Source organism: Panthera leo, chromosome B2, assembly GCF_018350215.1.
Source record: "Panthera leo isolate Ple1 chromosome B2, P.leo_Ple1_pat1.1, whole genome shotgun sequence".
Taxonomy (NCBI): Eukaryota; Metazoa; Chordata; class Mammalia; order Carnivora; family Felidae; genus Panthera; species Panthera leo.
The window spans coordinates 78,538,978-78,565,586 of record NC_056683.1 but is presented as its reverse complement, the minus strand read 5'-3'; the positions used below and the strand labels follow the sequence as shown (position 1 = coordinate 78,565,586).

Below are 26,609 nucleotides of genomic sequence, written 5' to 3'. Positions count from 1 at the left end.
GGGAGCCAGAGCCAGAGCGCCAGCGGAGGCAGAGGCAGGGACCGCACGAGTGTGGCGAGGCGACGGGCGCCCGGGCTGGCGGAGACCTGCGGCCCCACGCCGAGCCAGGCGGGGCGAGCGGGAGGACCCATTGAAGAGCCCGAGGAAGGGGCGAGGCTAGCGGGCGGCGGGAGCGGAGGGGTCGCCAGTCCCGGTCGTTGTCGCGGGCGGGCGCTGGAGGCAGGGGACGCCGGCGCGCGGGCAGTGTGGACCGACTGACTTACTGACCGACCGACGGAGGCACACCCCGCTCCACCCCACCCCACCCAGCCTCGCCCGCATCCCCGCGCCGGCGCCGCCTCCCTCGGCCACCCCTTCCTTCTGCACTTCTTTTCCGCCTCCGCCTCTTCTTGGCTCCCGCGGTGCCAGTGCCTTCCCCTGGCCCGGGCGGGGCGCCTCGGCTCCCGGCAGAGCTCCGTGGAGTCGGGCGGAACGTTCCGTTCTAGCAGAGAAGCAGCCCCAGCGCTGGGCGAGAGGTGCCGAGGGAGCTTCTCCCCGAGGACCGGGGGATGCGAAGGGTAAGACCTGGCAGGGTTGCGTTTGGAAATACTTTTTTCCGCCTCCCGCCCCTTCGGGTACTGACCGGTGTGGTCCCCAAGTGTCCTTCGTGGAGTTCTCATTCCGTGTGAGCGAATCGTGCGTCGATGTTTACTTAGCTGTGTAGCCCCAGCTTGCAAACTGTGGTCTGTGCTACTTCTGGAGGTTTCTTCCATTTACTAGTTATTGAATGTGTGTGCACTAACGTGTTTGTAAAAAACGTGTAATTGTGCATGTTTGAGAAATAGGCGCTTGAGTTGGTGCTGAATGTCTGTAAACCATACCAGCAACTAAGTCCTCCCAGAGAAATCCATCGATCTCTGCACCAAACCTAGAAACTGTCTAAAATATTAAATGCCATATGAAGAAATGTATGTCAAATAATAAACTTTTGGTATAGAAAATATAGCTGCAGGAGCCACTCTGCTTTGAGGAAAACTAAATGTACATTTAATATCTAGATTTGAATGTTGATGGAACCATTTAACTCCGAACTAGCCATTAGATGAAAAAAGTTGCTGTGTTTTTTGAAGACATTTCTTGGTAAGGCTCACAATCATAAACGGCTCACCTCTCCAATGCAAATGTTTGCAGTGATAAACACCAGAAGCCATCATTTGGTCATTTGAAAGTTTGAAAGCAACATGCATGTTTCTAATTTTAGTTTTAAATTAAACAAATGAGAAAAAAATTAGTAATCTATTAATCATTTTGCCTCCCACCTTTTTTATTTCCCTTTAAATTAAATGCGATTATTGTCTTTGTTGTTGCTTTCATGATATATTAAGCATCTTTGGACATTTAATAAGAGATTAGAACAGATTTACTGTTTTTAAAGGTGTTGAAAGATCTCTATGGGTCCCATAACTTCTCCTCATTTTTTATTACCAAGTTAATATCTTTTCAACAAAGGGGGAAATGCAATTTCTTAGCAGAAACTCAGTGGACATTGAGTATCAGTGGGGTGACCACTGCCATCAATCTATTTTGCAGAATATTGAGAAGCTCGGAGCAACTAACCTTTAAGGTTCCCATAGGACTTTATCTGATTTAAAGTGTTGCTTTTCTAATCCCACCCTACTGACAGTTTGCAAGGGAAGATACACTGATTGATTTTTCTCTGTCCCTTTTTTTCCCCTTGGTAGTCCTTCTAGCTCCCCCCATCTCTAACCCAGTTACAAGCAATTTTATCAAAATAAAAGGCCATGCATAGTTTCTTAAGTGAGACCAATAATTTTCTGATTATATCCATACATGAACAGAATCCACGCACCTCCAGAATTTTAAATGTTGCCTGCTGCAAGCAGTTACTTATGGGCACAATAGCAGTGGCTGTAGTTGGGCAAGAGGCAAGAGGATGGACATGGTTTTCAAAAAACTAATCCATATGAGGTAATCAAGAGAACTTACTGTAAACAGACTCTTTTTGTTCCAAAGATGTCTCCCACTCCAGGCAAGGAGCAATCCTGGCTGAGGTAAGTATCAAGTGTCTGATGGGGAGAGGTCTCATTGTGTTCCTAAGTCTCTGTGGGGGTAAAGTGATACCACAGGGCGGAAATGCTCAGCACTGACCTTTCTAAAATAAAATTACTATGCTTGCATACTCCTTGTCAGGAAGGCAGATTAGATATTCACGCCCCCCCCCAATTTAATAGGTAGCCTCCACATATACGCATACAAAAAGAATGTTGTGGCTAGTCCCTTCAATAAACCATAGGTGATATTATTTAATTTGGTGTGTAAAGTTTTACATTTTGGTGAAAATCCGATTTTACGTTGGAGTAGTGCTGGGCTTTGTTTGTTATCCACTGTTTTCTGTCTTTTTCTGTTACCCTTTTCCCAGTGGACTGTGTGCCTCCCTGTCGCCTGTGAGATCGTTCTTCTCTAATAAGCCTAGCTGCAGGATCAGTGTGTTCTTTTTGGCATTTCAAAATGTTAAAATAGTGAAATTGTTAAATGTTACCAAGATGAAACTGCTGGGAATGAAATTCTCTGGGAGAACCACTCTATCTGTGGCATATTATAGTCTATTCCAAAAGAAAACTCCTCGCATCGGTTTACCTATTTTTTCAAGAAAGAAGCAGCCCCATTGATTGTGTTGATAAGTGTTTAGTATGCAGTGTCAGCTTATTAATTACTAAGGCAAAGCCTGAAAAACTCTTTCAAAACAATCTTGTGACATTCTTCTTTGCTTTGACTCAGAATTAACATGAACCACCAGGAAATTTAGACAGGCTCCTGGGTTGCCTTGCATATTAGTGTTTGGAATTAGAATTGGAATACTTGGCTGTTTAAGACTAAAACTATTATGAAATGGAACTTATAATAGCAGTTTATAGTTCACCACGCTTACCAAATGTTTCTTCCCAGAAAACAGTTGGCCTAATAAGAAAAGGGATTATTTCCCATAATTAGCTCTCCAGGAATGCTGCAAAAAAAAAAAAAAAAAAAAAAAAAAAAAAAAAAAAAAAAAAAAAAAAAAAAGAGTAATACATTGAATTTGGAGATACCTAACAACACATGATGAGTAAAATGAGATTTGGTTAGAGCATCTTGAATTTGGTTAGGAAGATGGAGCCTGTCCTTGAGGTAGCTGCCTGTTCTTCTTGGGGTAATTACGTTAGCTCAGTTGCCTAAAGGACACAGAGTAGAGCTTTCTTTCTTGCAAAGAAAGAAAGAAAGAAAGAGAAAGAAAAAGAAAGAAAAGGATGCCGTGTCTTCACCAGTGTGATCTGTCTCTTCTGTTTTTGTATTCATCATTTTCTAATTGAACTGACAAATTAGTTAGAGGGAATCTAGCCTTTGGGTTTAAATTATTTATAATTCTGCTTTTGCCTCTGAAAAGACCTGGTCCCAACATTGTTTGAAAAACCGCTGGGGCTGAGTTTATATATTGCACGTCTTTATTTTGAGGGACTGCAAGGTCTGCTCGTTTTTCTTTTCTTGACCAAAGAGTGATAGAGAAGTTAAAGAATAAGAGGAAATCAAAACCAATTGATGTACTTCATATTGGCAAAATTTTAACTTCATCCCCCTCCCCCATCTTTGGCTCTTTCTCAATCCTGTCCTCATAACAATATTAACTTTCTGTTACATCTGCATAAATGCTGTTTCTGAGGGGTTGGGAGATAGGACACTTTGCCACTGAATTGTTGTCTAGTGTTCTGATAATCATTTAATTCACTAATCTGTATCTTCTTAGATTACATTGGGTGAACTGTAGAACATAGATCAACTCCAATTTCTTCCAGATATTTTCTGGACTAAAAGAAGCAATAAATGTCATCCAGAATATATATAACATGAAATTATATACTACATAATTAAAAAAATTTTTTTAATGTTTATTTATTTTTGAGAGAGAGACAAAGTTTGAGTGGGGGAGGGGCAGAGAGAGAGAGGGAGACACAGAATCTGATGCAGGCTCCAGGCTCCGAGCTGTCAGCACAGAGCCTGACGCAGGGCTGGAACTCATGCACCCGGGAGATCATGACCTGAGCTGAAATCAGATGCTTAACTGACTGAGCCATCCAGGCACCCCTGTACTGCATAATTTTATATGATTGGGATGTATAATTACACTTGTATACATATATGTGAACAAACTTTTTCATAGATGTGTATCATGACCAACACAAAAGTTCAGACCCATTGCCTTTATATATTTGAATGTATAATTCAGATTTTAAATAAATACCACAAATTTGGGTGAAATGTCCAAAATTAAGGCAGCTGTGCAGATGGACACAGAAGACTCAGGCAAAAGGAGTATCCACCTTGAATCTAAACAAGGAAGGCTGTTCTGATTTTCCAGGATAGTGGAAATCTGCTCCAATCTCACGTGATCTAAGAATCTTGTAAAGATGCCAGGATGGGCATAACTACCTTTGATTATGGTTTTCTCATCAACACTGACTGATGTGTTTAATACAGTTTTCACCAGTCTTGCTAGTTGTTTATTATTTTTAGAAAATGAAGTTGGGAGAAAAAGTACAAGGTTATTACTCTGTCACAAAATGCACATCAATATCGTTATATTTGTAACATACAGCACATTGTCGTGCTATCACAAAAACGTTAAAACTATAGGAAATATTAGAGGGGGCGGGAAGGGAAGGTTGTTTTTAGTGGTTTTCCAGGGCCTCTCTTGGTCCTACTCAAAGAGTTTGATGTTAGAAGAACTTCTATCTTAAACGGGCCTGAACGGATAATAGGTATGTTTATGACCTATCAGTGATAATAGATCACAGCCATTACATAAAGTAATCAGTGCGATTACCTCTAGTTCTTAACAGAAAATATTGAGTAAAAGGTTTCCTGGGTCATATATCTTCACTGAACAGGGTGCCTCGTGGAAAATAAAGCACATGTCATTATAATAGTTTTTCTAGTACATTTGCCATTGCAAATACATTCTTGAGCTAGTTTTCATTGATATTTTCCATATATTTGAGGCATTTTTCCATATGGCATACTGACGAACCACTTCAGCATATCCTTTAATTTAAAGTTTCATTTGGCCAGGTTAATGTCATAATTTAGTGAGCATGAGGTTCATAGTTGTGTTTGGATGGGTTTTCGAAGGAAGAATTGTTTACTAGCCAGACCTGAGCAAATGGGCCTGGCGGAGTCATAGCAGTCGTTCTGGAATACTACAAATTCTGTTTTAGCCCCCGCTGGAGAAATTTTCACACCTGCACTTAAGGAAAGCTTTCAAAGTTTTTCTTTGTTTGTTTGTTTTCTTTTCTTTTGTTTTTGAATATATGAGTTGAGACTGGTTAGTGGGAATCAGTGTCTCCTAGCCAACTCTTTTTTTAACCTATGGTGCTGTTGCATTATATCCTGTATTTTTGAATAAGCTTATTAAGGTAGGTTTTGCATTTTGTTAATGCAACAAGGGATTTAAGTTCCCATTTCTCCTAACCTAGATGGCAAATAGTTTTTCCCTACAAGCACAATATTTTATTATCTGACTCTTATCCTTCCACTGGAGTTTGGATTCTTAATTGCGTAGAGTTTGGATTCATTGAGTAGAAATTTGATATCTTTGGCTTGATTCTTTACCATCATTATCAACTCTGAAAAGCATTTAAAATTTGTTTTTGACTTCAGGAGATAAAGTGCGGTATAGTTTCCTAAATCTGACAATGTAATATCTATTTTTTTATTCCTACTAGCAAATTCCATGCTATTGCTTTTTAAGGAAAGGCAGAGGCATTTTTCAAAGATGTGCCAGGCAATCTGTTGTGGTAGTTGAATATACTGGCAAATGCTTTCACAAACTGTGTATGTCAGTAGTATATTTAAATATAATTAAAATAAAATATAATTAGGAAATAATGTTTTTCAAAGTTTATGTTTAAATGGGAGGGTTCCCTTCTTCCCTCATTATTTCTTCATCTGTTCTTTTAGACCATATATTCAGAGAAGAATGTTGGAATATGAGTTCTATAAATTGAGTTAAGTTACAAGGAGCTTTACATTTAAATTGGTGATAAATTCCAGTGTGCTTTTTAAAAAACAAATTTCTCCTTGCACATATGGACATTCATACTATAGGAAATTTTAGAGCACTGACTTCTGTTGGTCAAGAGGCTAAACAAGATGTTTGTAATATAGCAAGTAAACTGATATCATGTGTAGTGTGCCTTTGTCACTCATTTCCTTTTAACTCAGCTATATTTAAAAATCATCAACTTGATTTATCCTTTAGAAAAGAGACTTAATTTAATGCCACTATGATCTGTGTATGTTGGTTTATTCCAGTGTGGCTTGTTCAGTGGACCAGATTTTCAACTCATTTCGATGCACTGCTACCAGAATTTGTAAATGTTTTCTCTAGCATTTGTACAAGTTGTGGTGAGCAAGTGATATGCATGTGGAGAAGGAAAGCTGAAGAATTTAATACAGAACCAAAGTAAGCAAAAGATTGTCCCAAGAGTCCTGTGTCTTTGCATACATGGGGATTTGACTTCAGAAGATAGACAACTACTTTTGGAAATTATATCAAACTTCTTACAAACAACAGCCAGAAAAGGGAAAACCTTTGAATGATTTTAGTCCTCAGCTAAGGAAATGAAGGATGAGTAATCTATGATCCATTTTTATTGATGAAATAATTAAAGAGGAAACAGTCTGCCCAAAGTCAGATATTTAAGTACTTTGGGATACATTTCCATGTATTTATAACTTTTAGGTATTTTTGCAAGATATATGCCAGCTATAAGCAGTATGAATTGCATAATCTAATTCTGTAAGTTAATTTGCAGCCGGTCTGCATTACTTAGACCTCCTGCAAGATTTCAATTTTAGTTTGTTGTTTTCTGGGTTCATCTCCTGCCATACATTATTTTACAGTTTGGGGAAGAGAAGAACAGAAACAGAAACATTTCCAGCTTAAAAAAAATAAGCTGAAATGTTACCTACTTTTACTGGTTTCCCTTCTTTTATTCTCAGCCATCCTTCCCAGGGGCGTCGAAAGGAATGGCTACCAGTTCTAGAGAACTTTGCACACATAGACTTTGTAAATAGAATTAGGAGAAAATTGTGTGGAGTTCTTAATTTATGCCTTAGTGCTGGGTAAGTACATATTATATCTTGAAGCCACATTGCTTTGTTGGACAAAAATATAACAATAAGTTTGCTGAAGAAGTGCAGAGAAGCCCAGAATTGTAGACTGAAAAACCTTGAGAGGTTCCCCACTCATTATGTTTATTTTCAGGCGAGACCACATTATTCTATTTCAGTCACATAGAAATATCTTGGTTTTAAACGTCTTTTAGAGACTACTTTGTCATGAGTGGGCTCCCTTAGCAATCCATTTCAATGATCTAAAAGCCTATACTCCTAGAATATTCCTTGTTCCTGTCTAACCTCAATTCTTCTTAAAGGTTAATTTTTATTTCTCCCCCTCATTTAGTGTTTCTCATGGGCCTCCGTAATCTTTAACAGTAGCTTTTAAACTTTAGAGTGTGTTAGAATCTCCCAGAGGCCTTGTGCCCCAAATCCTAAGGTTTCTGACTCGGTAGGTCTCAAGTGACCTGAGAATTTGCAGTTTTTGTAAGTTCGGCTGGTGGGGAGACTACCCCTTACGAACCTCCGACCTGTAAAAGAACTGTGTGCACTCACAGACCACTGTGTGACTTCTCACACTGTTCTTTGAGATGTGTCCTAGATGTCCAGCCCATTCTTACCTATCTTACTTCCTAATTCTTTACCTTCACGTCACTTTTTCTGAATACCTGCAGTTCCTCAGCTCTGTGCATAATCACAAAATTGCATCACACAAATCTCAGGAAGAGTTTGACCTTGAATGAGTACAATAAAATTACCTTATGGTTTCAGTGACATCAAAATCCTATACTTGCATCCAATTTGCACACTTACTTCTTAATCGGAACTACATTTTCAAAGCATATTCTCCATCTTTACTGAAACCTAGTTCAGTTCTGTTTGTATACAATTATTTGCATCTTTTATTGTATCTTTTTCTTGAGAGACAGAGAGAAAGCACGCAGAGAAGGGGCAGAGAGAGAGAGAGAGAATCCCAAGCAGGCTCCCTGCTGTCAGCACAGAACCTAATGTAGGGCTCGAACTGACAAACCGTGAGATTGTGACCAGAGTTGGGCGCTTAGCCAACTGAGCCACCCAGGCACCCTTATAATTATTTGCATCTTGAAAACATATTTTTATGTTTGTATCTTGCATGTTAGTACACACTTAATTTTTTTTTAACATTTCAGCTAAAGAAAGTGGCACATAAGTACCTAGTTTATAAAATCATGGTTGAAGGGAACCCTGGCTTTATACAATAAGAACTTATTTAAAATTATTCCAGTGAAAAAATGATAGGAAGGAAATTGAACTATTTAGAAAGCTACCATATCTTGATTTGTATGAGTACTTGAACAAATATTCACTTACCTTGTGAAATATTCCATTTTAGCCCCTGTAATGATAAATACTTTTCTGTTCTTTTTCATCACATAATTATGGCCTGTGTTGGTGATTTTGTATCTGCAAATTGGAGAGCCAAATGTTTTGTAAAATAGAAATGAGTTGGGTTTGTTATTAGAATTGATTTTGGGCTCCTGAGATATCCCCATCTTACATTTAGCATCTGTTGGCATAAACATATCATTTGTTTTTAGTAGAACTACTTTCCTTTTCTCATCTTTAATTACTTTCTTGAGGCAGAATTCCAAATATTCACAATTAATTTTTATCAATATATTAAATTTTCTCAATGCCCTTTTGCCCCAGAAAAGCAATTAAAAATTTAGTTTTTGTATGGAGTAGTAATAACCCATTTTAATCCTCCATAACATATTTTCTTATTTATGTTTTAATTAATTCAGTTGTAAGATACATGAAATGTTGTAGCAGGAAGAGAAGTTGCTCAACCAAAGCAAGAACTATGTCCACTGAATAGAATAACAAATTGATTCCTGAGGGTTTATAAAAGCCACTCCATCTAGTGGTTGAATTTTCACATAAACTTCTCTTGACAAGTTGTTTTCAAAACATACTTGCACATGGGGAAACCCATTTGGGAAAGATTAATGCATAATAACATGTATTTGGGATAGGGAAAAAGTTCATTATCATCATCATTTCATACATTGTCTTTAAAGGCCTATCAACAGCATGTAAGTAGGATTCATTCAAGGTTGTGCACATCACAGAAATCTCTCTGTATATCATGGCTGTGTGCCTCAACATTGAGGTTCATGACACACACCGGGGTAACCAAGGATGAGAATGAAAGGTAGATACCTGTTCTTTTGCCTCTAGCTTCCACTTGCCATCAACATAACTTCTGTTTAATAGTGGGATAAAAGATCCTGGGGTAAATAATTGTTGATGCCTTTTATATAACCTTTACATTTGGGGAGTTGTTTTTTTTTTTTTTTTCCAGGTAACTCTTTCGTGTATTAGACCAAAACTCAGTTTTAATTCCCTAACATAACCAGCTGACTTTATGCCAAGGAAAACTATCCACAGTTAAACACCATTCTGCTAAGATAGATCTGCCATGCTGCTGATGAGCACCAGTAAGCATTTAGGTATTGAGTACCTGCCCTGTGCCAGGCAGAGGGCATGCAAGGCATGTAAGACAGGTCCCTATTCTCAAGGCGTTCATGATTTGAAGGGTTCAGCAGTGCCCAGCCTCTGTCCTGGGAGAAAACAAATATAGGAAGGGGATTACACAACCCAATTATTGAGATGCACAACCCAATATTGTTTGATGATGAAATATCATATGCCTATTACATGTTTTCATATCCTACTGTATTCTGTCCTCTGTGGGAGGAGAAGGACAGATGCATGGCTTTTATTTGATGGAGTGGAGTGGGGTGGAAAATCATTCCTCTTGCTTCCTTGACCCATATCTATTACACGGGTGTAATACATGGATATGTATTTAATGTCTACGTTGCTAGGCACAGAGTATGTGCCCAATAAAAATGTGTTACGTGAAGCATGCGAGGGCCTGTAACTTTGTATCCATCAGCCACACTGCTGTAGTAACACCGCTTTGTGATCTTTGGGCACCAGAGATCTGTCACAAGCACTCCCTTGTTGGAGCCTAAGGTTTACAAAATTTCTTTTTCCTTGATTCCAGCCACCATCCTAGGAACAGGCCACAGAGAGTCACCTGTCTGAGCCGACCAAAACTATTCTGCTCATGGTGGGAAATTGAGTGATTTCAGGGAGTTTGAATTTGTCCATATGGGAATGAATATTTCAAACTTTTGTTCACTAACAACCATCATGTCTCATTCAGACCTAGAGAAATTGTCCTCTCTCTTCCTCGCTGGTATTGTGGAAACTGTCATTATTGTCCACATTCCTTACAATTAATTGAAGGGGAAAAAAACCTGTCTAATTTTTTTAAAAATAGTGAAAAGACAAGTTACATTTTATTTATTATTTGCCAACAGTCACTGAAAATAAGGTGCTAATCCAGGGTTAGGATTTATTGCTTATAGTTAATTATCATACTTGTCCCTGGAGACCACAGGGCAAGAATGATTTGCAAGTGCTGTGGGCAATCTTTTGCTGTCAACAGATCTTCCTTGAGATTTTAGTTGTTTATTGTGTAAAGTGATCACGTACTGTCTAGTACCTCCTTTTCCCAAAATCAATTCTTCCCCCTTCCATAGAAACAAAGAAAAGTGTCTTATTAAATGGTCCCTGGACTTCAAAGTTAAGTGCAGGGACTTGAAGTTACACAGACTTGGGTTGAGTTTAGCTCTGCCCTCTAGGTAGAGACCTTGGGCAAAGCATTTTACCACTCTAAGCCTCAGGTTTTTCATATGTAGAATGGGGATTATAATAGCACCTAATTCATGTAAATATATATATATATATAGCACACAAATATTCTAATTTTTCTTATTAAAACATTTGGGAATTGGAATTTTCTCTATTGTGCATTTAATCACCCAGATCACCCAATCACTCTGAGATCTGAACCTGGAGAAACAGGACTTGATTTTTCATTGGACTTAATTTGTATGCTCATGGATTCAAAGAGAATGTATTCTTTTGTTGAAAGATGAAGGAAGAAGCTGAAAGGTATGCTGCACCATTGGACAAAAAGTAGCATGCTTTAAACTACTTCTGTCTTTGGTAATGAACTGTCAGATAATCTATCTGCTGGGTTCTACATATTTTATGGGCTGGAATAATACATCACTTTTGACTTTTAATGGCCAAACTTCACATGCAAGATAAAGACAGTCTTAAGGAGTATTTGTATATGGACCATGGCTTCAATTGAATTGAAAATTTTGCATGTTCTCTTTTAAGGGAAAGCTGCATCAATTATGCTTGATCACTTCCTTTACAGATATGTAGAAAAAGTAGCTCTCTCTAAAAAAAGATATAGGCACTTAGAGGAAACATCAAAATAGCAGAACAGGGGTGCCTGGGTGGCTCAGTTGGTTAAGCAACCAACTCTTGATTTTGGCTCAGGTCATCATCTCATGGCTCTTGAGATCAAGAACCCATGTTTGGCTCTGTGCTGATAGCAGGAAGCCTGCTTGGGATTCTCCTTCTCCCTCTCTCTCTCCGCCCCTCCCCCACTCATACTCGCTCTCTCTCTCTCTCTCTCTCTGTCTCAAAATAAATAAACTAAAATAGATAAATAAACTAACTTTAAAAATAGTAGAACAAAATTAAATGGCAAATGGATAAATAGAATTGGCTGTAAAGCCAACAAATCATTTCATTTATATCATTAATTTGCTTTTGTGATAGGCTTTTCTTATGGAATCATCACCTCATAGTGAATGTTTAATCTGATGTAGTTTTAAAGGTATTAATTCTTAAGCCCTAAAATTCTTTAAATTTTAATAAACCTTAAATGTTAAATAATAAACCTTTAAATGTTAAATAATTTATAGCCTTATAAATGCCTTAATGTCTATTTAGTTCATATTAATTGATGTATTTTTATGAAATATATTTTTTTACTAACAAAGACCAGAGAAAATGGTGCATTTAATAACTTCTATTCCACATTAGAAAATATATGAAAAGCTAAAGCTTTGAGAACCAACCAAGCATTACCTACATAATGGAATTTTCTTTTATATATGGGAAAAGGAGCTGACATTAATACAAAGAAGAAGGATTATGTATTTTTGCCTGAATTATCAGGATAATTAAGTCAATCCTTTATTTCTCTTTGCTAGAAGATAATGCAAAAAGTGACCAAACTACTTGAATAATTCCCAAACTCTGGTAGTTATGTAAGAGTTAGAAAAGACTCAGTTGCCCATTCAACCATAGCAGAAGCATCATTCATAGAGTGACAATGTTGGCCCATGAGATTTGCCATGTATACTGAGGACATGTCTTAGACATAATGCAATTATAAGGGTCAACTAAAATCTTCCTACCAACTTTAGAGAAATATATTATCAAGTAATTTTTTCTTAATCAAATTAGTAGAAACCAGACTTGTTCCTAGAAATGAATGGAGAATAATAAATACATCCACTGGCACCTTCATTCTCTTGAACCTTCACAAGGCTCTTTTACAGGGCTAGCTGAGCAGAACACAAAGCCAACAAAGAAATTAGGGAGAACGATAGGGTTAAGCAAGGGCCTGGGACTCATGCATTTGACATTTTGGACTCTTATCAGCCTAGAAACTATGAGATTGGCATTGTCTCCTTAAAGCATTTGTAAACGTAGGATATTAGAGAAGGAGCCTGGTGGCGGGGGGGGGGGGGGGGGGGGGGGGGTTGGGGGGTTGTTGCGGATACAGTCTATATCAGGAGCACTGGTCCTTCTGATGTGTCTAGAGGGTTTTCTGCCCAACTAGACGTGACATCCTGCAGGGAGCAAATGTTGCCTTCTGCCTGTTTCCTCAGAGATGCCGCATAGGCCAGAACTGCAAAGATTTGGACTCCAGATAGAACAGCAATAAATATCTAAATTATTAAAATGTCTCTTTAAAACAAAGAAAGTCTTCAGCAGGGCAATGAAGACTAAAATAGCCTGCTATTAATTATATTGATATAGAAAAGACTCTATTTGAAGTCTTGTTTTGTTATTCAGTGCTCACCTTAATGAGGACACGGATATTTTATACCCTTAAGGGTTATAGAAACAAAGATGTGACTCTAGGTAGACTTTAGAAAACTTTATGCTGCTGGTGTACCCAGAAAATTTCTTTGATGATACCACAGCCTGCCAGTTAATGCAGAAGTTTGGGGGTGGTAGATGGGAAACAAGTGTGCGTGTAGTGAGGTGGACAAACACAACAGGTGATGTCATTCTAAAAACTTGAGTCGTTTCTTTTTTTAAATAATAGATTCAACACATGGAAATATTTTTCATTTTTATAAAAGCATAATTTATAGCTTAAATTACTAGAACAAGTTGATTATATTTTTAAAAACAGAATCCTAGGAAAATCCCCTTAAATGTCATTCAATCATTGTTTTACTATAACAGTAATAAAAACCAACTGCTTCTTTAATAGGTGCATCTATGCACCTTGCTAGAAATTTCCAATTATGATTTTCCCAGTCGCACACAAAAACACAATTAATGGCAGCTGCATCCCCCAAAGCCTAAACTATATTACTAGTGAACTCTCAAAGAAAATTCTCAATGCGAAAGATAATGAGGTGAAAATTACTGTAATAATCCAAATGTAGAAATAAAGGGAAGAATTACTGAAATGCAGAGGACCACTTTCCCATCGTGATCCCATTAACTGTTAAAATAGCCTGTGCACAGTGGTACTTTGACATTACTGAGATCCTTGAACTGCAGAAAATCCGTGTATACTTTAGAACTGTATTCCTTAATTAAGGTTGCCTGATACTGGACAGAAATTACTCTATATTTCGTAACCACACCATGCTCTGGCTCAAATGTAACAAGTTAGTTTGTTTTAATGAAAGTCCTTGGTTGCAATAACGTGGAAAATGTGAGCACATATGTGGTGATCTTAATACAGAGTAAGTCACAGGCACACATGTTCTGCATTGCTGAAGAAAGATCTGTGATCTTTTGTCATCACTGAAGAAGCTTTATAGCTCTTCCAGATACTAAAATTTTAATCCTCGAGGTCATGCCAGTAGGCAGATTTACCTAGATGGGCTGGCATAGGAAATAATGACTTAGTAGGAGGTAGTCTTAATTACTATTGACAAAATGCCTTAATTTGAGTTTGTAAGAAGCTAGAAGACTTGAATATGATACAGAAAGCAAAATGACTTTATTCTGGTTACTGTTAGTGCTTAAAACAGTGCATAAAGTCCAAAAGCAAAAATTCTGGGGTCTGACAGACACGGGTTCCACTACAAACTCTTCGTCTTCCGGACAATTTGCTTAACATTAACAACTAATGATTTCCATTCCTTTATGTGAAATGGTGATTATAAATAAGCACCTGATAGACTTGTCATGACAATTTAATGGTAGAATATGCATAAAGTCTTTGGAATACCTGGGGTATAATAGAGTTCCAAATAAAGTTTCCTCCTCCCTCACCCCTGTGTGCATCTGCTATTTCCTTCATGCTTTAAGTGCTGAGACAAAAATGAAAACTGAATAAGCAGCCTGTGATCTAACAAAGCAATGTGTTATCTTGAGATAATAATTTATGGTAAGAGTCATAGTACTAAGTAATGATAACAATTAATATTTATTGAAGATTTACGTTTTGTGCCAGGCAGTATGTTAAGTGCTTTACCTGACTTTTAAAAATTTAATTTCTATGGGGCGCCTGGGTGGCTCAGTCTGTTAAGCGTCCGACTTCAGCTCAGGTCACGGTCTCGCGGTCCGTGAGTTCGAGCCCCGCGTCGGGCTCTGGGCTGATGGCTCGGAGCCTGGAGCCTGCTTCCAATTCTGTGTCTCCCTCTCTCTCTCTGCCCCTCCCCCGTTCATGCTCTGTCTCAAAAATAAATAAACGTTAAAAAAAATTTTTTTTTTAAATAAAATAAAATTTAATTTCTAGGACAATTCTGTGATTTAGGCAATATCATCATCAAACTCATCCCCATTTTGTAGATGAAATGCTGAGGCTTAGAGAGATTAACTACTCGCCCAAGTACAAGTCTCACAGTAATCTTGGTCTTCTAACTCCTAATTCAGTGTTTTCTTCATTACTAGTGTTTTGACTGGTTGGAATTAGTGGGGAAAAGAAGGGAGATAGTAGCGACCCTGGCTTCGGTTAAAGGGATGATGGTTCATCAAGGCTAAAAGCAGCTCTAGACATACTGTCTAATATGGTAACCAGTAGCCACGTGTGGCTATTAAGAACTTCAAACATGGCTGGTACCACATGTTGAAGTGATAATATTTTGGATCCACTGGGTTAAATAAGGTATCAAAATTATTTTCACCTTTTACCATTTCCTTTTTTACCTAGATAGTGGAAACTTTGATATTGTATATGTGGCTCACATTACATGTTTATTAGACAGCACTGTTCTAGAACCAGAACATCTGGGTTCATTCTGGCTCTACCACCTACTGGCTGTGTGAATGGCGAGTTACTTACCCTCTCTGTGCCTTTCATCTGTGAAATGGGGATAAGAACGGCACCCACCTCATAGGGTCATTGTGAATGATAAGCAGTTTGAATACTTACCTGGCAGGGGAAATATCCTGATCACGATAAGCAATTTGATACACATAAGAAGGTCAGGATGCCACCTACACATAAGTTCTCCAGAAGTGCTTAAAAAGGGAAAATCAGCAAGATTTAGTAGTCTTCTTATTATAAAGGCCAAGAAAGAAGAGGAGTCCATGGTAAGTTCAAGGTATGAGCTTGGACAACTTAATACAGTTATTCATAATTCCATAAGAAATGTGAAAAGAGACATGACTGGAGGCCATTTGCTGCAGCAGTATCTGTAACAACAAGAAGTGATAACCTAAACCTTCATCAGAAGGAGGCTGGTCATGTTCATTTAGTGGATACGTGAGGCACCTGCTAAATGGAGGGAGGGTTCGTGGACCAATGTGCAACTGTCTTCACGTATACTTGTAAATGGAAAAGCAAGCAGCGGAACAGTATGTATAGCATCTTAGTATCTGTTAAAAATAAAGCAAAGAGGAAATGAATTTATATATCTGCTTGAATATGCATGCACAGTATCTTTGGAAAGAGTAACAAGGACCTTCTTGCCACTGAGGAGGAAAACTGGATGGCTGGGACATGGGGACGAGAGAGCCTGGCTTTGCTGTATATCCTTCTGTGCTTTTGAATTTGGAATCGTATGAATGTAATATATACATATAAATGATCAAAATTTCAAATAAATTTGTTTTTAATTGGGCAGCGTGAAGGACGAGTAGTTACTTGACATAGGAGGACTTAGGGGTTGGAGTTACTGGACTGGCTCCCAGGAGGAGATGTTGGGCTCAAGTTTTGATTTTTAGGCCAAATATCCATTGAATTCATTACCTTTCTCTCCTCTAATTTTAAGAAAAGACAAAGAAGTAGTATTAAATCACTGCTTTAATGCACCAGTTAATAAAATTCAACTGCCACTATTAGGTTCACATGAACATTTCTAAGGGAGACCGGCCCTCTCTTTCTCATCTGCTATTGTGCATCAGGCTGGTGAAACACATAAGAAAAAAAGACACCACTCCTGTGCTTGGAAGCCATTTTCTAGTTATGGAAATAAATATGTAAGCTCATGATTAAGTGATATGGTGGGGCCTGTAATAGAGGGAAAGCCTGGGGGAACTAGTTCTGCCTGGTGGGGAGGGCTAGCCAAAGAGATGTCAGAAATGGAGGTAACTTAATGTAACGGAGAGCTTGGAAATGGGTATTTCGGACAGAGGGAGGCTGAGAGGAAAGAAGGAAGGTGTGCAGGTGTGATCCAAAGAGCAGCATGCCTTCCAGGGCCAGAAAGCGCTGTGTTTTAGTACGGGTGGGAGTTGAGAGGCAAAAGTCAGATTTGAGGATATGCCAGGACCATTCACAGCTCTCTCACAAATCGTGGCCATTTTCTGAATCCCTCAGATTGCAGGTGAAAATTTTCATTTGTAAATGGAGTTGTTTAGCAAAGGGAGGTTTGCAAAGAGCAGAGTTGATTCAAGAGACAGCCTGGACTCAGGTGTGGCAGAATGTGGGGAGGTGGGCCACATTTAGCCACTGTCCCTGGTTCAAATTACTGTATAAATGGAACAAACCCCCACCCCCCCATCGTGATACTGAAGGTATTCATTTAAATTTTTTTTTCTTTGCCTCCATATTCTGTTTCCACTCACACTAATCCTACATACTCTTGGCATAAGCATCCTTTCCTTGGGGAAGCCTCCTTCAACCCCCTAGACTGGCTGCTCCCACAGCATCTTGCATATCACCAGTCACAGCTGCCACCACACTTCATCATAATTACGGGGTCAGCTGTCTGTCCTCTGCCACACAGTATACTTCATGTGACAGGGACTCTTTCTCGATACTCTTAGCCCCTATGCCTACCTACCACAGTGCCTGGCACGTAGTGGGTGCTCCATAATTTGTCAAAGGGGTGAATAAATGAATCATTAATTCAGATAGGTAGGATCTCTGTGTTTTAGCGGGAGGACTCAGATCCTTTTAATTTGTTCCAAGGTAGTAACTATCTCCCTCTCCAATACAGTGTGATATGTTTTTAAAAAAGAAAAATACAATTAGGAAGTAAAATGCTGGTTTTTATGATTACTTTAAAATTATTATAGGTATCACTCAGTCCTTCTAATATCTTTATAAGCAAAAGAGCCTAATAGCCACGTTTTAAATAAACATTTATAAATAGTGAAATCAATTCTCTGGATGTTTATTTTGAAACAAAAACAAATTGCTTAGCTTAGAATTGAAGAACCCTTAAAATGTGGCCTCCTTTTCTCAGTCGTCCTCATTTCTGGTGCCATCTACCTGGAAAGACTGGGACTCCATAAAGGCCTGTTTCCTGTCTCCCAGCATGCTTGTGTCACTGCACCACTCATGGGGGACACTGTCAGGAAGCACTCTCCCATCATCACCGCTTTCCAGGGTTAAAGATCTTGGTCTTCCCATGAGCCTCAGTGCAAGTTTGCCCTTCATGACATTTGTCTTGGTTGGTGTGGACATTTTTGAAATTCACCTCAGCCATAGCTTGGTCCACATGTCTCCTCTGGGAGAGGAAACTTGCCTAATGGAGACAGGCCAGAATCCAGATCTTTTCCCATGGAAGGATCCTTTGGTTCTAAACCTCTCTTCCTCCTCCTTCGCACTCAGCACACAGGCCGTGCAACACAGTTCCTGATTCCACACCATCTTGCTTTGGGGTTGTGCTGTATGTTCAGTCTTACCTGTACGACAAGATGGTGAGTCTTCAAGAGCAGACGTTGTGTGACGTGTCGCTCTCCCCCATCCCCACCAGCGTTAGGACACTGCGTGTATGTGACAGTAGAAGCCGGGTGGTAAACACTTCCTAATGCGACCATGAGGTGCATGCCATGCCCAAGGCACATTTCCTTTAGCTTGACAATCAGGAAGTCTGTACAGGATCACACAGTGACTTAAATCCAGGCAGCTTAAATAATGAAAGAGATATTTTTTGGTGGGTGCCACCAACATCACCAACTTCGGGTGGCTTTTCTCTGACTGACTGACTCATTTTGTTGATTAAATCTGACAAGAATTTCATTTAGGCTCAGAGACAGGAATGAAGTAACGTGATGGTACACATTTGGGATATTTACAGTAGGTTTTAAAAAAATTATTGTTATTCTCCCAGTCTTCTCACCATTCAGCTTATTTGTTTTCCCTCCTGTTAGGATTCCCTGCTGCGGGTCTCCTCCTCAGTCATTTTGAGTTTGGCCTAATCCAAGACAGAGGTTATGAAGTCTATCCTAGATGGCCTTGCTGATACCACCTTCCGCACCATCACAACAGACCTCCTCTACGTGGGCTCCAATGACATTCAGTACGAAGATATCAAAGGTGACATGGCATCCAAATTAGGGTACTTCCCACAGAAATTTCCTTTAACTTCCTTTAGGGGAAGTCCCTTCCAAGAAAAGATGACTGCAGGAGACAACTCCCAGTTAGTCCCGGCAGACCAGGTGAACATCACCGAATTTTACAACAAATCCCTTTCATCCTACAAGGAGAATGAGGAGAACATCCAGTGTGGGGAGAACTTCATGGACATGGAGTGCTTCATGATTCTGAACCCCAGCCAGCAGCTGGCCATCGCCGTCTTGTCCCTCACACTGGGCACCTTTACGGTTCTGGAGAACCTGCTGGTGCTGTGTGTCATCCTTCACTCCCGCAGCCTTCGCTGCCGGCCCTCTTACCACTTCATTGGCAGCCTGGCAGTGGCCGACCTCCTGGGCAGTGTCATTTTTGTCTACAGCTTTGTTGACTTCCACGTGTTCCACCGCAAAGATAGCCCCAATGTGTTTCTTTTCAAACTCGGTGGGGTCACCGCCTCCTTCACGGCCTCAGTAGGCAGCCTGTTCCTCACAGCCATTGACAGGTACATATCTATTCACAGGCCCCTGGCTTATAAGAGGATTGTCACCAGGCCCAAGGCCGTGGTGGCATTTTGCCTGATGTGGACCATAGCAATTGTGATTGCTGTGCTGCCTCTCCTGGGCTGGAACTGCAAGAAGCTGCAGTCTGTTTGCTCAGACATTTTCCCGCTCATTGATGAAACCTACCTGATGTTCTGGATCGGGGTCACCAGTGTGCTGCTGCTGTTTATCGTGTACGCATACATGTATATTCTCTGGAAGGCTCACAGCCACGCGGTCCGCATGATTCAGCGCGGCACCCAGAAGAGCATCATCATCCACACGTCAGAGGACGGCAAGGTGCAGGTGACACGGCCCGACCAAGCCCGCATGGACATCAGGCTGGCCAAGACCCTGGTTCTGATCCTTGTGGTTTTAATCATCTGCTGGGGCCCTCTGCTTGCGATTATGGTGTATGATGTCTTTGGGAAGATGAACAAGCTCATTAAGACGGTGTTTGCCTTCTGCAGTATGCTGTGCCTGTTGAATTCCACCGTGAACCCCATCATCTACGCTCTGAGGAGCAAGGACCTGAGACATGCTTTCCGGAGTATGTTCCCCTCGTGTGAAGGCACCGCACAGCCTCTTGATAACAGCATGGGGGACTCGGACTGCCTGCACAAGCACGCCAACAACACAGCCAGTGTTCACAGGGCCGCGGAGAGCTGCATCAAGAGCACGGTCAAGATTGCCAAGGTGACCATGTCTGTGTCCACAGACACGTCTGCCGAGGCTCTGTGAGCCTGACGCCTTCCTGGCAGCCCAGGAAAAGAAGTTCATTTTTTTTTAAAGCTTAAAATCTAGAAAAGTCTGTCGTCTCATCGGTTATATTTTTTTAAGTTTACCATGCTCAGTGAAAGGTGATTGTCACCAGGATCAGTTATCAGTTCTCTAGCATTTCAATAGCATAGGTACTGAAACTCAGTTCTTCAGGAGTTTACAGTGAAGAAAGCCTGCTGCTTATGTGACTGAAGCTTCTTCAGAGTCTCAGTGAAACGGGAGAGAAACCTGTGGCTACACAGTTTGAAGTCTAAGTAACCACAGGGAAACACCATCAAATGAGTAATGCCTTTGTAACCACAACTTTCATTATAATGTGAAATGTATTTGTCCATAAGTATCAGAGATGTCCATTTTTACAAGTTACAGAGTACTAAAGTAGAGCTATTTTGTAAAAATGTATTGTGTCATGTGAGATGTGTATCCGTGTTTACTGTGTGTTATTTATATTTGTCTAGTTCAGCAAAACTGAAAGGTAGACTTTCATGAGAACAGTGGAACACAAGCAGCAGATACGTGCCAGTGAGATCACTTTTTAAAAAATTATTGCCCGTGACTTTTAGACACCTTAACATTTTTTTCCAATCTATTCAAATTTGACATTGAAATAACCATAAAGGTTTATTTTTTGTTAATGAAACGGGAAGAATTTGAAGACTATCCAGAATATTGAGCAGAATTCATTGACACTTAAGAATTTGTTAGCCCTGCATTTTCATACGTGGACACTTATTATCTTCTGGACTATAGCTGTTCTGTTGGGTGATGGATTACAATCAGAATGGAAGAGAGAAGGCATATTGACTTTTCTGGCTGACATCTCTGACTTTCTTTAGTCTTTAGCTATTACTAGACCTCTTAAGACAGCATGTGTCAATCTTAATGTATATTGTTATCACTGTGCAATTGCTGTTTACTTGAAGGGTACTGCATTCTTATATTCCAGGTTTAAGTAGATTTCATGCCTGGGTGGCCAAATGAGTCTTCATTTTTTCTTAATTGAAAAGAAGTATTGTCTGGATCAGTAAAATTATACCGTGTGTGAGTGTGAATATAAATGTGTGTGTGTGTGTATCTATCCCGTAACTGTTACAGTAATGTCGTAAAGTGAGAAAACTGTGACCAAGTATAAACCGTATCACTCGCTGCATTCTTGCACATGAAGTCAGTTTCTAAAATTGAGTTCTTCCAGAAACCTTGTTGATAAAAATACTCACCATAAACGTTCAGGAAATTCTCCTCCCTTCCCCCCACCTTGAGAGATTGGGTCAAGTGCTACTAAATTGACCTTTAGATATTTCAAAAGACCAGTGTCTGGCAAGGAATCATCAATGACAGACGCAAGTGAAGGTCTATATTTACCATGTCAGTGTTGGGAAATGAGTATCTTGGTTTCTGAGCACCTAATGTTGACCAAGTCCACGGATCATCAGAAGGGAAGTGGTTCTAAATAAAGCCCCCGTGGTAACATTTTTCCGCTGAGTGTGTAGTGATATGACCCTGTTTAACTAGCACTGTACTCCTCTTGCTGAAGTAGGACACCAGGTCTGGTCCATGTGGCGAAGGAGACCAGTCAGACAGTGGGCAAGACAGAGAAAGTGAGGAGCCGACACTCTTGTGACTGAAGCTTGGATGACATGTGACTCTTTCTATGCTTCATCCAGATGCCCTTGGTGACAACCCTGGACCCAGCTTTGACTGGATAGGTTTGGGCTAAGGAATAGACCTCTCCCCTGCTCCTCGTTAGCAAGATCTGCTGGAGTATAAAGATGAGCATGGCTTGCTGTCTTTTTATGCCCCAGTCTCATATTCTTTAATGGTGCCATGGGTGCTCAGAATTAGGCCCTTCCCTAGTTAGCATTAATATTGCTTCAGAGGCCACTTGACCCTGACAAATTACTTATAAACAGTCTCCTCCTTAAACAGATAAAGCGTGGCTCCTTGCAGGACCCAGAGGCCTGGGTAGCATGGATTGAAGTGGAGAGGTAGCATTCATCGGGTGATTTCTAGCTCTCTAGAGAGATGAGCAGCCTACTGGGGCTATCTTTTGTGCAGTGTATGGTCTACAGCTGAATGTGGGCTGTGGGCCAAGCTGGGATGCATTTAACCATCTGCCTATACAGCTCAAATGTGCCTGTTGGTTGCTTCACTTTACCTCTCTGTGATATGCGGGGGAGGGCTCAGGGTGCTGGAGGATGAATAAGGTCTCTTTAGAAAAAAGAGAAAAGATTATTTACAAACACTCACCAGGGTCTGGTTCCTCGTTTGTCCGCATTATCCTTAATATCAATCCATGTGTCTCAGAGCTCACCAGGCAGGACCAACTTTCCTCTCACAGCTACGAAGACCTGGTGAAGATGAAATTCTTGTTACTTGTGAAAAATTCCAGGATTCATTTTCGAAACTGTATTTGTGTATACGCGATGTAGGTTTTATAGTGTGCTGTGCTTTCAAGATATAAATCATATATAATAAATTAAGGGACAATGGGGCTGACGGCACTAAACTTGGTGCTTATTGATATTCTAAGAAATATCTGTGAAATATCATCACATACGAGTTACACTACCTTCATTTTAAAACATTTCAGTTACTTTGAGTCACTTTGACACTTTTAATATCATTTCCTAACCCAAGAGACTCCAATGTCCTCCCTAATGAATATACTCATTAAAATTACCATTCATTAGTATCCCTTAATTAGGCCCATTAACTTAAATGTAATTTAAATTTCAATAAGTTTTATAAGGTCCAACCTCAGACTTACCTACATACCTCTGAGGATAACATACTTGTCCTGACCATGCATTTCACAATCACATATGTCTTAAAAAGGGCCAAATTCCCAACCTGTTCAATTTCTTCAGAGTAATGATGGATCTTTCAGCCCTAGACCAATAGTTTCATTTAGATGAGGAGGGCTGTTTCCAAGAACCTCTAATTTTCCATTACTTACGAAATTTATATAAAAGAAACGTGGATCTGGGAGGAGCTGCAGACATATGCCTACACTTGAGATGATTCCCACACCTTCCCGTCATGTTGAGTCAGGTCTAACTGGCATTAAGTGTCAAGGAATTTGGGCTGCCTGAACCCACACTGCAGGGAATAGGTCCAACCAGCAGATGAGAATTAGGCCCTGGATGAGTAGCACTCTAATTACCGTCCTGTTGATTCATTTTTGCCATTCCACATCTGTAAAAGAGACCACCAATATCATGCGCAGAATTAGATTTCTCACAATCTAACTGTATATTTGTATGATATTTTAAAATCTCCTAAATGCTGGGCAATGGCTATTAACAATTGTCTTGCATTGGCCTTCTGATGAAATGTTAACAATGCCTATTGTAATATAGACAAAACATTTTATCTACTGATTTGGGCTGAATGTATGTAAATAGGTTTTAAAAAAAGTCAGATGTTTAAGCAGTGGCCTACAAATCAGTAATTTTCAGATAGAAGAGTTTCTTTACATTGCTGTGGCATCCTAAAACCTATCTTCACGTAAACTTAGTGTACTAGCTTGCTGGGGATCAGAGTCCCCAAGAAAGGAAACTTTTTCTTGTGATAGTATGAACCAAGATACCAGGCTATCTGGATTCTTATTTCCAATGTTTCAACTGGGAAACATAACTCTTTATTGTCTGTAAATCTAACATTATTACTTTTCCTCTTAGAAGAATATCGTATCGTTAGATGTTCGTTGAGCTGGTAACACCCTTGCAACTGCGGCAATATCTTCGTTAGTAATCTGTATAATACTTTGTACACAAGTACTAGTAAGATTGTTATTCAATGTAGCTTCAGTCATTAAATTACTATAGCAAAGTAGTACTTTCGTAATATTTACAGTGTATTAAGCCCACACTATATTTTATTTCAGTGATATAATTAAATTGTTATTTATTCGAAGAGAAAACATCCCATCATGTCTGTTGTCCAAAGTTACTTGGAATCAAATAAAAATTCTAGATTATCATGAAGAACACAAACGCCTTTGAATTCTGCCTTATTTCACAGTCTAGCATTAAAACACTCAGGACTTAAGTTCTAAAAGATTGCTGAACAACTGATTTGTTCCCAAAAAGCACTCATGACTTTATCTGAGAAATGAGGACAGATTGGATTAATGTAGTCATTTTTAACATAGGAAAAACATGCATAAAACCATCATTTACATAATAAAGAGCAAAAGCCTGCCATACCTTTTAAAAGCATTATTTCATTAAAGGGTTTAGTGATTTTGCAGTAAATTAAAATAAATGTACTGTTCATAATATGTAAATGAAATTGGAACTTAGCAGATTTAGCAAATTATATAAATCTGAACAATTTATAAACACATAGTCTGAACCATGTGTAAGAGATAATTACTTTTTAACATAACTTATAAAAACATAATTTTATTTGTACAATAAGGAAAACTAGTTTGAAAATTTTATGATGAAGTAAAAAAAGCATTATAATGAAGTTTTTACATTATTATTATCCAAAAGTATGTTTCCAGTTGATTTTGAAAGAAAGTATTATTCAAATGATAAACTGGCAAATATTTAAAAATAGATTATATTTTGATGACAAAATAAAAATTTATTATTCTGCCTATTTTAGTAAACACTGTAAACTGCATAAGCTGAATGCTTCTAACAGAAAGCAAATGACATGTGTTCTTTGTTCTCAAATTTTACATTGGTACTTGAGGGGAACAAGATACTTATTTCAGTGTCTTCATGTAGCAAAATTAAACACTGATCCCCCATCATTAGTGTTACTATCTATAGTGAAATATACATTTAGAACGATATAGAAACAGGAAACCAATTGAGGTATGTAAGAAGCTCCACCGTGTCCCCCAGAGATGGTTCTCTAAAAAAAAATTCCACCCTTACCTCTAAAATATTCTAGAAGAGTTTCTTTTGGATTGAAGGTGATACAGGTGAAGTTTTGGGTTCCATACTGGAACATGGAGAGTGAACAATACACATTATCATTGTTCCTCAGCTCCCTGTCCCTGACTGCTGGTGAGGGAAATTTGGAGTGTACATATCTGATTAGTTTAGGAGGTGATGAAATGTGAAGAATGGGTAAGTCTCTGAACATTTAGAAGTACAGGTCATTGGGCTACTGTCTTAAGTTCTTCAGAAGTTTCTGGTAATATTAAGGAGCGACTATATAGGATTATAGGATACATAGTTCCCTGTAACATAGCCTAAGGGGGAAAAAAATGATAGGAAGGAATGGAATGGGGTGAGGAATTAATTAAAATAATACAAATGTAGTCTTGGGTTAATAGAAAAATGAGATTCTGGGATTCCCCAGTATTTTTTAAAAAATGTTTCTTTATGTTTGAGAGAGACAGAGAGAGAGAGAGAGAGCAAGCAGGGGAGGAACAGAGAGAGAGAGAGATGGAGACACAGAATCAGAAGCAGGCTCCAGGCTCTGAGCTGTCAGCACAAGAGTCCGATGTGGGGCTTGAACCCATGAACCATGAAATCATGACCTGAGCAGAAGTCAGATGCCTAATGGACTGAGCCACCCAGGTGCCCCTGGGACTCCCCAGTATTAACTGCAGTAGCTTGTTCATTGCTTTGAACATGGGTGCTCAAATATTTGTAGAGCAAATGAGTAACTTTTTTCTTAGTGCTAAGAAACAGATGGCTGATGCAGCGCTTAAGTTTATTTTAATAATAATAATGTGAGAATTCCTAACATCTTTAGGTAAGCCTGATCCTTTCAAAAATGTTCAAATGTTCCTTACCAGTATGCAATCTTTTTTGACCAATATCAGAATCATGGCAAGTCTCTAAGACACCCAGCTTTGACTGACAGACCAGAAGAAATTATTAGACCCAGAATGTAGCTCTGGATCAGTCACTGTCTAGTTGTTTGGCCTCGGACAAGCTACCACATCTGATTTGGTTTTCTCATCAGTGGCCAGCTCTGAACATATCAGTAGTGTCAGATGATATCGGATGTTCTGAAGAGACTTGTAAAGTACTTGAATTAGTCCATGTTCATATAATTCATTTTGTCTCAGTTATTCAGTTAATGTCTACACCCATCCTTTAACTAATAATCAGAAATAAAGAAGCTACACTGTGCCAGCACTTTACATTGGCACTTTATATATATTTTATTTAATCCTGAAGCAACTCTATGAGGTATATATTCTTAGCCTTTATATTGTAGGTCAGATAAAAGCTGAATGAGGTAAACACCGC

The 26,609-nt window shown here is 39.3% G+C and overlaps 1 protein-coding gene across 3 annotated transcripts; it reads left to right on the top strand.

Moving 5' to 3' along the window:
• The first annotated feature begins 202 nt into the window (after positions 1–202).
• On the top strand, positions 203–24,324 carry CNR1 (cannabinoid receptor 1). Of its 3 annotated transcripts, none has more exons than XM_042939330.1 (2): positions 203–557; positions 18,865–24,324. In XM_042939330.1, exon 2 carries the CDS (start codon positions 18,928–18,930, stop codon positions 20,344–20,346), a length of 1,419 nt encoding a protein of 472 aa, XP_042795264.1. In that variant the 5' UTR covers positions 203–557; positions 18,865–18,927; the 3' UTR covers positions 20,347–24,324. The 3 variants fall into 3 exon arrangements, with proteins under 3 accessions (XP_042795264.1, XP_042795265.1, XP_042795266.1); XM_042939331.1 differs by lacking the exon at positions 203–557 and adding an exon at positions 15,605–15,869; XM_042939332.1 differs by lacking the exon at positions 203–557 and having other exon boundaries at positions 18,872–19,030; positions 19,198–24,324.
• The last annotated feature ends 2,285 nt before the right edge of the window (positions 24,325–26,609 follow it).

What these genes read in the sequence shown, in the direction of transcription:
- CNR1 (XM_042939330.1), top strand. Translation starts at nt 18,928, where the DNA reads ATGAAGTCTATCCTAGATGGCCTTGCTGATACCACCTTCCGCACCATC.